General features: G+C 37.5%; 1 protein-coding gene across 2 annotated transcripts in view; it reads right to left on the bottom strand.

The window, feature by feature from the left end:
• Nucleotides 1-1571: 1571 nt before the first annotated feature.
• Nucleotides 1572-12595, bottom strand: part of ZNHIT6 (zinc finger HIT-type containing 6) — a 60350-nt gene continuing 49326 nt past the window's right edge. Inside the window, exons 9-11 of one of the 2 annotated variants that reach the window (XR_013959842.1) lie at nt 9257-9381; nt 2396-2960; nt 1799-2165 (exon numbers count right to left, since the gene is read on the bottom strand). Coding sequence is in view for 1 of the 2 variants with exons in the window: in XM_080654358.1 (XP_080510484.1) it covers nt 2920-2960; nt 9257-9381 (166 nt within the window). In the remaining variant the exon portion in view is untranslated. Of the gene's footprint in view, nt 2961-9256; nt 9382-12595 lie in introns of both variants that reach the window. The other variant, XM_080654358.1, reaches the window with a different exon arrangement.

Genomic DNA, 12595 nt, shown 5'->3' on the forward strand with positions numbered 1-12595 from the left:
TGTATGATTAAATAAAAGCAAACTAGGTATCTTGTATATGTCACTTGTATATGTCAACCAAATTAAACAAAATACATAAAGGAAATTGTTGGCATTACAGTTATGTGTTTAATGATTTACTCTACATCATGAAGCCTAAATCTCACCACTTGCTACAGGGAAACAAATTGGCTCAACTACACTTTGTATTCTTAAATATTTTTATATTTAAATTACATAGTTAAATTTAAATTATATTTAAGTTATAGAGTTAAATGATAGTAATTCTCTTTAATTTATATTTATAATATGAACAGGTGCAAGATTTGTTTATAGTAATTTATGGCTAATAATCCTATATATAATAATTAGCAATTATGAAGGGCCTACCTTCTCTTTGAAATCATTGTTTAAAAAATAAAGAAGGCCAGGTGGAGCTTTACTCCTTTTAAAATGTGAGTCATGAACAAAACGCAGGATGATGCACTTAACATGGGTCAGGGAATTTGTTTATGCATCAGAATTTGTCAAGAATTCAAAATGGAGAGGGATCCTAAAAAAAGAAATTGGGTGTTAATACTACAAACTTCTAGGGCCCTCAATTATTCTAATTTCACCCCCTCCAAGCAGTTGACATGGTTATTCACTAAAACACATGTTTATTGTTAATCCTATGGGAATAAAAGTACATACTACTCACATGAGCTGATGGTTCATTTAAGGGAACTGTGCTAGTTAAATTCTTTCCTAAGGAATAGTCTATAATTGAAAAGTTTAGTACAATTCTATAGAAATGGCAAAGATGCATTATTACATCATGCAGATTTTTTCCCCCTTTCTTTTGCCTTCTGGGCAGGGGGAAAACACAGGATAAATTCTTTGGTTTTTGTCCAGTTTTCAGTTTAAATTCTAAAAGAGATGAAACTCAACACTTCTCTTGGAAATGAGACTACATCATAACAGATTTCATTGTCAGGAAATTCCTCTCCACCCTGATATTCAAATCACATGTTCATTTATGTACCTCTCCCCACTTTTCCCAATAACAATTCTATTAATCTATTCACACTTTTGATTCAATTCATTCTATTTCTTGCCTGTTTCAAGAAGACAAATTTCCCTTTTAGATTAAATATGAATCCTTTGAAATGCCATTTAGTTGTCTCCCCAGCAGTTCTGTGAATGACATAATTCTAAAGAAATTTTTTACTGAATGAGGGAGAAGATTCCTGAAGTTGCTTTAGGAAGTATTTGTATTTCAGATTGCAGTAACTTATTTCCTATAAATCCCATTTCCACAATTTTAAACCAACTGGTCTTTGTGGCATTACTATCTTTGGATTCTCTTCCACAATTTCTACCACAAGTTTTATATATTTGTGTTCTACAAGTTTCTTCTAGGCTCATCTTCTCATTATATATTTTTTCATATTTCTAATCTTTCCAGATCTCTTTAATTAATGCTTTTGGTTTCCATTTGGTCTAAAACTTATTCCAATTATAAACTAAAAATGGATATCACCAATATCCAATTTTATCTTTGTTTTCTTTTTTTTTAAATATATTTTATTGATTTTTTTTTTTTTTTTTTTCACAGAGAGGGAGAGGGATAGAGAGTTAGAAACATTGATGAGCGAGAAACATCGATCAGCTGCCTCCTGCACACCTCCTACTGGGGATGTGCCCACAACCAAGGTACATGCCCTTGACCGGAATCGAACCTGGGACCCTTCAGTCCGCAGGCCAACGCTCTATCCACTGAGCAAAACTGGTTAGGGCTATCTTTGTTTTCTTAACCATTAAGTACACAGATGCAACACAGTTGTAATAATCTTTTACTCTTTTATAGTCATGCTGCAATTTCATAACTGTATGAATTCCAATAAAACTAGGAACATTTAATTTCAATATGTGAGATCATAATGTATACAGAGCTGCCATAAGGTATAAATTAAGCTAGGTATATCATACATACACATATACATTCCAACAACACTAAAGAGTTTCAAGTGTTTTTCCTTCAGTTATTGCTGGATATTTCAAAACACAGCCTAAAACTGGTCATCACAACACCCCTGTGCGGCAATGACAATAGTGGAGTGAAAATGGGATAAAAGGCACAGAATTCATAAGACACAGCTCACTGTGAGAACAAGTGCTGCCAAATTTGTAAGCATCCAGGGGTCCTCAAACTACGGCCCGCGGCCCCCCAAGGACATTTATCCAGCTCGCCGGGTGCCGCTGCCTGTCCTGCTTAGCACCCGACTCATCCCGGGGCCCGCAGTGCGCATAGGAATTTGTTCATAGTTTTTTTTTAAAACTATAGTCTGGCCCTCCAACTGTCTGAGGGACAGTGAACTGGCCCCCTGTTTAAACAGTTTGAGGACCCCTGGTTCAAACAATGATGTGGAGTTGCTAACTTTCTGACTGAATATAAGAAATAGTAGCTAAGTGTATTTATTCAGCCTTTATAAAGGACATACCTCTGGGTGCTACCAAGTATAAAAGACCCATTCATTTATCTCAAGAGGGTAAGTTACATATAAATATCAAAGGTAAGAATGGGCAACTGGTGGTTAGCTGGTATGTCACATGGTCTTTAGACACCTTTGTGGCTGACACAGGTGATCCTTGGGTATGGCCTTGTATCAAATCAGAAAATGTTTTAGTATATAACTGAGCATACTAAAAGCCAGGATCTAATTAAAATAAGCACGATGCCCACCAGGTGCAAAAGAGGGGTTGTTAATAGGAATAAGGGCTCATAAGTCAATTCAAGAGGCTAGAAAACACATCTTTTAAAAAAAAAAATTTAGATTGTTTACTTTTCAGAAAAACAAAAAATTGCACAAACCCATTGACAATACACCCCAATCATCCAACAGTAGTTAGTCAATGCATTGTCCTCTGCAACCTGGGATTTCCTTCCTCCATAAGTGCTCAATTTTCATTGCCAATGTTCTTGGTAGATTCACTTTTCACTGAAAAAAAATAAACATACAGTCAAATGTTTATACTGTTTCTATTTAGCCTGTTCTGTTTTTTCCTTTTCTCTTTTCTCTTCTGATGCATACCAATAGCACTGCTCACAGGGGTAGACAAACCATGTCATGTCCCAGGCAGCCGGGATATACAATTCTGGCCACAGTAAAGAGAGAAATGATGTCTGAAAGTGGCAATTATATTTTGTGAGGTAACATCCTTCCTGACTGTGTGGAAGACTTGGGAATGGTCACTTCACAGTGTGGTTAGGATCCCACACTCATACCACCGAATAGATTGCGATTATCACATAGGCTAGCCAAGTGTGGTTTGGAATAAATTTTTCCATGATATTTTTTAAACTTAAAATTGAGGGGCAGTGTATGTTGAGTGAATGTGGGCTGACAGAAGACTAGCTAATCGCCATGTCCTTCCTTTCACAAGAAAGACAACTCAGAGTAGAAATGGAGTTCCTTTAAAGGACCTGCCTCGACTAGAGCAAGCAAGTCTATGATCACTCACTAAACCTGAGGATATAGGAGCACCTTTCCTCCCTATATCTATCCCCCTGGTGTAGCACATTTGCAGTATCAATATAAATGCAAGTCAGTCTTTCAGTTTTGTTTTTGAAGACTCAGAATTTTATTTTATTTATTTTTTACTAGTGGCCCGGTGCACAATTTTTGTGCACGGGAGTGGGAGTTCCCTCAGCCCAGCCAGCACCCTCTCCAATTGGGGACCCCTTGTCCCGCTGGTGGTTAGACATCCCTCTCACAATCTGGGACTGCTGGCTCCTAACAGCTCACCTCACTGCCTGCCTGACTGCCCCTAACTGTCTCTGCCTGCCGGCCTGATCGCCCCTAACTGCCTCTGCCTGCCTGATTGCCGCTAACTGTCCTCTCCTGCCAGCCTCATCTCGCCCCCAACTGCTCTCCCCTGCCAGCCTGATCTCACCCCCAACTGCCTCTGCCTGCCTGATCACCCCTAACTGCCCTCCCTTGCTGGCCTGATCTCGCCACCAACTGCCCTCCCCTGCCGGCCTCATCTCGCCCCCAACGGCCCTCCCTTGCCAGCCTGATCTCACCCCCAACTGCCTCTGCCTGCCTGATCACCCCTAACTGCCCTCCCTTGCTGGCCTGATCTCGCCACCAACTGCCCTCCCCTGCCGGCCTCATCTCGCCCCCAACGGCCCTCCTTTGCCAGCCTGATCTCAACTCCAACTGCCTTCACCTGCCAGCCTGGTTGCCCCCAATTGCCCTCCCATGCCGGCCTGATCGCCCCCAATGGCCTCTGCCTTGGCCCCCAAGACCATGGCTTTGTCCAGAAGGAAGTCGGACATCCAGAAGATGGCCAGTCAACCCGGTCTAATTAGCATATTACCCTATTAGTAGTATAGATAGATTATATAGGATAGGATTGCTTAAATGGGGGGGGGGGTGAAGTCTTTTTTATCAGGAGGAGATGCTCTTGGCAGACAAAAATACATAATCCCTATATCTGGACTGATAGCCAGCCATATGCACTATGCTGCCAAACAGGTCATTAAAAAATTGAACTGCTTTCTTACACCTTATACCAAACAGCTGTTGCCCTTAAAACCCCTCCTTAGCCCCCACCTTAGGTTCTGCCTTCGCAGTTCACCCAGATTAGGTTCTGACTGGTCAGTTTCTATGCCAGTCTGCATCAAAAGCTCCACCTCCTAGACAGCCATTGGCTCCTTGCACTTCACCCAGATTTGGTTCTGATTGGTTGGTTTCTATGCCAGTCAGCATCTCCAGGCCTATCAGTGGGTCTGATCAGAGAGGCGGGGCTGATGAGTAGCCCCAGCAGAGGCCCAAGAGAAAGAGAGGTGCGGCTGCTGGCCAGGCCCCAAGAGAGAGAGGCAAAGGCTGATCAACAGCTGCCACAGAGGCTACAGATCAGACCCTGCTTCTCTCTCCAGGCCTCTCTTCAGGCCTGATCCACAGCCCCCTCAGCCACGGCAACCCAGCACTGACTTCCAGTCGGTCAAGCCTTCGGTTGTTTGGGATGTTACGGGCCCTGGGTTTTTATATATTAGGATTGAACTTATTGGGGTGGCATTGGTTGACAAAACCATACAGGTTTCAAGTGTACAACTCAATAAAACATCATCTGCACACCGCATCATGCACCCATTGGCCCAAGCAAGGTCTCATTCCACCCACATTACCCAGCCCTTTGCCCACCTCCACCTACCCTTCCACCCCCCTCTCCCTCTGGCCATCACCACACTGTTATCTGTGTCTATGTGTTATGTATACATGCTTTTTGGTAATCCCTTCACCTTCTTTCATCCAGTTCCCAAACCCCCTTCCCTCTGACAGCTGTCAGTCTGTTCCATGCCTCTGTTTCTATTTTGTTTGTCAGTTTATTTTGTTCATTAGATGATATATATAATGGTCATCCATACTGTTGCAAAAGGTAAGATTTCCCTTTCCTTTTTTTTTTTTTTTTTTTTACAGGTGAGTACTATTCTATTTGTGAGTGTACCACAATATTTTTATCCATTCATCTACTGATGGACAGTTGGGCTGCTTCCAAATCTTGGCTATTGTAAATAATGTTACAATGAACATAGGGATGCAAATATTCTTTAAGATTTCTTAGGATATATTCCCAGAAGTGGGATCGCTAGGTCAAAGGTAATTTCCATTTTTAAGTTTTTGAGGAAACTCCATACTGTTTTCTACAGTGGCTGCACCAGCCTGCATTCCCACCAGCAGTGCACGAGGGTTCCCTTTTCTCCAGATCCTTGCCAGTACTTGTTGTTTGTTGATTTATTGATGACAGCCATTCTGGCAGGTGTAAAGTGATTTTAATTTGCATCTCTCTGATGATTAGGTTTTTGTTTTTTGTTGTGTTTTTTGATCTGCAAAATGGGATCCACAGTGACTGCTCTAACTTCATTGTATGGTGAAGCTAAAAGGAAATAATATATAAAGAAACAATTAAGATTAAAATAGAGATTATTTTGCTTGAGGCTTATAGCCATTTATCTCCGCTGTGTAAATAAGAAAAATAGAGCTCAGAGAGGCAGAGTAAATGCTCAAGGGCCCAAAGCTAATAAGAGCTGGTGCTAGAATCATAAACCTAGATCTAGCCACATATTCCAATTGTCAAGTTCTTTGTGGTTTGCCAATAGGACCTAGATTTAAGATTGTACCAGCAACCAAACTGTGTTTATGAGTAAGGCCTTGAAATAGATAGCTTCCATCCAAGATATGCCACCATCCTTGTGGAATTTTAAAACTCTAGCAGAGTCCTTCAAGTGTCTCCACATTACAAGTTGTAGTCTCTTCTGGCTTTCTCTGCACTGAATGCAAACTCTATTTAGCACCTATTGAACTATAAAGTTTACATTTGTGTTCCTGAGATCTACCCATTTGCTCACACACACTCTGAAAGAGAAAGGAAGAGAAAGAAGGAAAAGGAGAGGTAAGAGAAGGAGAGAGAAGGAGAATGGATGAAAGGATTCATTGGCCCAATAACAGACTGATGTATGAGAAGCTGCTATGCCAGGTATTTTCACTAATTCAAGTAATCAATTTTGGGTTGGATTCCTTCTCAAAGGCAGAGGCATTTTCTAATTTTGAGTTATCTTAGAACAACAGAGAAATATATTCTTGCTGGTATTTTTAAATTAATGGGGCTTTGTACTATTTGGCATTGCAATTTTATAACTTTTCCCCTTTCCTTGCTTATTGAAGTTGCCCAGTTGTTTTCTTTTAATAGAGCTCCATTCTTTTTCCTTAGACTGAAATGCAGCACGCTTTCGTCACGTCATTTGATCTACTAGTTGATTTTGGCAAACAAAGACCTGTGAAGCAAGTAACACTATTCTGATCACTTCATACTGGATTGAAATGAGATGGGTGATTAGCACTCTACATCTCCAATCCAGTGGGCTACCTTAACTGCTAAAACTTTTACAGTCAAATTTTTTCATTCCTTAAAAAGCAAAAAGCAAACAAACAAAACTTGCCCTATTGCTCATCAATACAGGGAAACTTTGGATAAAGTAAATTATAGCAATCTACAATAACAAACATTATCACAACCATCAACTGTGAAAACTACTGAATCCAAGCCCAGAAACACATTTTCCCAAAACTAGAAGAGAGACACCTTGTGCTATGAACTCAAGATTAAAAATTCAAGTTTTTGGCTTTGGAGAGAGAAAGAATTTCAAGGCTTTCCAAAGAAAATGCCCTATTCTTATATAACCCTTCTTCTGTATTAAGGGACCACCCTGAAGAATATCCAATGGTTTGGGAAGGTACAAAAAAAACCAGACACCTTGAAATGCTTACACAAAAAAATGCAGGTACAGGACGGCCTGGCATTGTTTTTTAAAGTATGTGTACTTATGATATGACAACACTGGTATGGTCCTTCAAATCCTGTTGGATCCTCCTTAGTTCTTTGCTAGAGCAGCTCTAAACTATCCTCTATACTGAAAGCACGAGTCACTCTGCTTCCTGTAGATAAGTCAAACATCATACACCTACCAAAAAGGAGCAAATGTTTCTTAAGAAGGTTCCAAGTGCACTACAAATGTAGCTTTTCTTTTTGCTTCGTTACAGGAAGCCTTACTTCAATGTGCATTCCTAAACAAGGTAAAAGAGGTGCTGTGTGTGCATGTTTATTTACACAGACAATGTTTGCCCTGGCTAGTAACCCACATTACTAAACAACTTTCCCTGAAACCAACATTTAGAGAGAGAGCTATGTGCATTATATTAAGGAAAAAGCAAGGTTTTATACAACTTCAAAAAAAAAAAAAAAAAAGTGAAACTGGTCATTTAAAAGTAGAATTTCTAATTTAATTTGAGAAAAAAAAAACACAGCTATTTTCAAACTGTAAAACATATAAAAAAGAATTAACCTTAAGATTTAGAAATCCATAATTGATTATTAGAAACTTCAAATCTGCTAATTAAAAAACTAGTTTCAAATTGTGGAACTGACAAAATTTTGGCCACTTGGGAAAAATTTTTTTCCCTATTAATTTTCCCAAGAATAAAAGCTATTATATATATACTGTCCAGAGAAGACCTTATAGTAAAGGTTACTTCCTGTTATAGTCAATAATAGCAGTAAAACCCGAATCACATATTTCAGGTAATATTATCTTAAACAACAGAGTTCAATCCAATCCAAGGACTTTACGGTAACCTGGAGTTTGTTACAGTGAAATTTGGCCTGTACCTATAATTCTTAACTGAAAATGGTATCTAATGGTTTTGAGTTAAGGTAAGTAACCCCTCTCCCTTTTTAAAAGGAATTTCTGGATTTTATTCATCCTCTCTAATCTGTACTCAGAAACACAATTAGCTTACTTTAATCATTACTTGCAAATATGGATGTCATTTTATACACTAAACTTTTACATATACCACTTCCAGTTCGAATACTTCCTCCCAACTCCACTACTCACCAAAGAGGGAAAAGGGAAAGTTCTACTTAAAAAAAAAAAATCACTAAAATGCCAAGGAATATAGCCAAGGAAACAAAATTAAAGAAAACAAGAAACAGTGGGTTCAAAAATAAAAGGAGCCCAGCTGGCATGGCTCAGTGGTTGAGCGTCAACCTATGAATCAGGAGGTCACAGTTAGATTCCCGGTCAGGGTATATGCTTTGGGTGTGGGCTCCATCCCCATTGTGGGGTGTGCAGGAGACAGCCAGAACAATGATTCTCTCTCATCACTGATGTTTCTATCTTTCTTTTCTTCTCTGAAATCAATAAAGATATACTTAAAAAATAAAAATAAAAGGAGATAAAGGGTCAAAGCAATGGCACTTGACCCTTATGGCACATTTTCTAAATGCAGTCCAAATTTGAAACTAATATTCTTTGCAACATTTCTCTTTCTATATGGTGGGATATTAAAAATGTTTTTGCATTCCTCATTTTAGGAATTTCTAAAAAAAAAGTTTTAACTAGGAAGTAAATTTTTCTGATCATGACAAACTGTTACTTCTAGACCATTAGCTTTAAAGAAGACAAAAACACATAGAACTCATGTTAAGACAGAGAGCATCCTTTTATAGCCAGGCATTTAAACTGGTTCAGTCATTTTAAACTGATAGCTTACATTCTCTCAAACCAGACAGAAGGAGCAGCTCATTCATCACTTACAGTACTAACTGCAGCTATAGAGTAAACCTGTGTAAATCTACTGGGAAAACACATATGTAAGGTTACACAGATAGCCCTATTGCTTCAGTTTCACTAGAGTTATTCTGATCATTACAAGAACAAATTGATACTTACCTTCGTGAAGAACGTTCATGTCTTTACTGGATTCTTTTAATACCACATGTAATGTTGGGTATTCAATGATCACTTTGTTCCTCAAATTGTCAAGGAGACTCTTGTGAGGATCCAGTTCATAATATCTTATAATAAAAAAGCAAAACAAGAAAATGCTCTCAATATTAAAAACTACTCACAAATAAAATATATCAGAGTTTCTTACATTAAAAAAATTTTAAACAGTGATAACATTAATCCAGTAGCTATTTCCTTATAATATAGTAAATTTAATATTTAAAAAAACAGGTAAAAGAGCTATTATTATGAAGGTTCTAAAGCTAAATCAAAAGCATATAAAATAAATAAACATTAGGAAAGCTCTAGGATAAGTCATTAATTTTTATATCAAGTAAGGGATAAAGACTAACTTTAACATAATATCTACATTTTATGTATCATAAAATTATCTTGAATAAAACAATGACTATCTAAAAATACCCCCCAAAAAAACTTAGTTTGAGCCTTAAAGGAAAAACAAACAGCATTCCATGATAAATAATTTCTAGTAATATATATCAGTAAAATAACTGGCTACAAAATACTTTTGTAAAGTTGATTAGAAAACTGTGGTACATCTACACAATGGAATTCTATACTGCTGTAAAAGAAGGAATTCTTAGCATTTTCAACAGCATGGATGGAACTAGAGAGCATTATGCTAAGCAAAATAAGCCTGTCAGAGAAAGTTAAATATCACATGATCTCACTCATTTGTGGAATATAATGAACAGCATAAACCGATGAACATAAATAGAACCAGAGACATAGAAGCATCGAACAGACTGTACAACCTATGAGGGAAGATGGGGGGGTGAGGGGGTAAGAGATCAACCAAAGGACTTGTATGCATGCATGCATATGAGCATAACCAATGGACACTGACAGTAGGGGGGTGAAAGCTTGTGCTGGGAGGAGGGGGTGGCGGGGGAGAGGTCAATGGGGGAAAAAAGAAGACTCATGTAATACTTTAAACAATAAAGATTTTTTTTTTAAAAAAAGTTCATTCCAATGATAGCTTCTAGAAATTTTATTGCCATACAATTAAATACGACCTTCCTTTATTTAAAACATTTAAAAAACCAGATTTAGTTTTCTGAATGAGGCAAAAACACAAAATTTAAGAAATATGGAGTTTATTAGCCATGGTATATGTATGACATAGCTGTCAAATGTATCACAGGTTATTTGATGCTCATATTCCTTAAGATATGAAATTCTCATGCCATTACTTAAAAAAATGTGAGTTGATTGAAGATGCATTCCCCTAACATGCTACCTTGCCTGCTTTCTGGAATAGGAGCAAAAGGGGTGGGATTTCAGCTGGCTTACTGGGACTTAGTTGCATATAGAAATGTGCTGGCATGTGAATGTCATGTCACGTCAAAGAGGAAACAGTAGAGAACATGTCCACCAATGCAGCACAGAAGTTCTCTAACGTTTCTTCTCTATCTCCACCAATGATAGATGATATTCACGTACACAACACTCATCCCAAGGGATACCCAGCCTGACAGCTGTAACTCCACCTTTTTCCCCTTCCGCCCCAAAAAGCATAATGGAATACAAGTGATCAAGCGTGAAGTTATCACCGGGTACACTTGAATCTGCTGTAGTTTTGTTTTAAGAGTAAATACTTTACAAACCTTGCTGTTTCTTAATTAGTAACAAATTATTTACTTCATAACCTGCAGCTGACTGAGACATGTAGCACACTTACTAAGAATTCCTGGTATAGTGATTTCTTTGTTCTAAGTTTGTCCCAGGTCATAGTTATCAAATGAGGGAAAACAAAAGTACTTAACAAAGTAGAATGCAAAGGCAAGCCCACTGTAAAAAACTGATTTCTTTTTAAGAAGTAGATGACAAGTGAGAGAACAAATGTAAAACCAAAACTTGACTTACGTTTGCCTGACCACAAACCTCACCCCTAAGATTAAGTTCTTCATTTTAGAATCAGATTTTTTGTTGTTGTTAAAGCTCAAAATGCAAAATACTCAGTTTTCCTAAGCCAGCCACCCTAGTGCCCATAGGCCACAGAACACATACATTCTTTTCCCTGTGTAATGTATTACAGATGTGCTTATGATACTTTAAAAGTGGTTCCAGCATACAAGGATTAAATGTTTCACATCTTTTAAACATTATTTCCCTTTGAAATATGTAGCATTTTTAAAAAAGTTAGCAGTAATTATACAAAAGAAAATGAGATTGAATTAGACATCAAAGTATAACATGAACTTATAAAATAAAATACAAAATGGATATAACTACATTTTTCTTAAGAGAAAATAACACTTGAATTCTCAAGTAGAAACTTTTCAAACAGTATCCTATAAATACTTGCAGTAACTTATCTTCTGTGCATTTTAACGGAATCATCAGGCTTCTATTAAAAGACATTTCCCAAATAAGGGAATGTTTTCCACTTATTTCCATTTTTGGTAAATAATTTTCTGTGTATACCTACTCTCTTAGGTATTTTATTTCTTTTCACAATATTAAATATTCAATAGAGTTCTATAGATTTCCAAAGCTGGAGCAATTAAAAAAAAAAAAGGATTTCTTCAAAAGCCACATGGTAATCAGAGCCTAATATTATTGCTGATACAGTATCAAATAGTTCCCAGTATAGGAACCTTTAGATACTTAAAAACTACCGTATAATAATCTACATATTACTTCAATCTTAAAGCTATAATGATTACACTTGCTTTTATTTTTTAAAACTTGGTGCCTATTTTATTTGCCAACCAGGCACTGCAGAAAGCATTTAGGATGCAAATATTTATGAGAATTTATAATGAATGATTTTTAAAATATTTTATTCAAATGCAATGGAAATCTGGTATGTTGTGTGTTTTTTATTAGAACCAATGAATTTTATTAAATGTTAACTCTAAAATGTTGCAAACTTCTAATCATGGCAATATTGCTATTGAGTGTCAGTAAGCTTGCAGGCCTCAGCTTTCCGGTCTGTTAATTAAAGAGGTCAGACTGTACTAGATAATCTTTTAGCTGAAATTCTGAGTTTCTTTGATTTTTCTGCTACTAGGGGTTATTCTTAGTCTACTAAAGCAATTTTCAATTGGTGTGCTGCAAGAATCTTTAAAACAAGCAATACCTATTTAGTTAGGGGCATTACCACTTTTCCCTTATACTGTCAAATAAAAAAAATGACAGTATGGTGATTACCAGAGGGAAAAGGGGGTGGGGAGAGGTAGAAGAGAGTAAAAGGGGGAAAAACGGTGATGGAAGGAAATGTGACAATGGGTGGTGAACATACAATACAATATACAA

This window comes from Plecotus auritus (assembly GCF_963455305.1).
Source record: "Plecotus auritus genome assembly, chromosome: 2".
In the NCBI taxonomy this organism is placed as follows: domain Eukaryota; kingdom Metazoa; phylum Chordata; class Mammalia; order Chiroptera; family Vespertilionidae; genus Plecotus; species Plecotus auritus.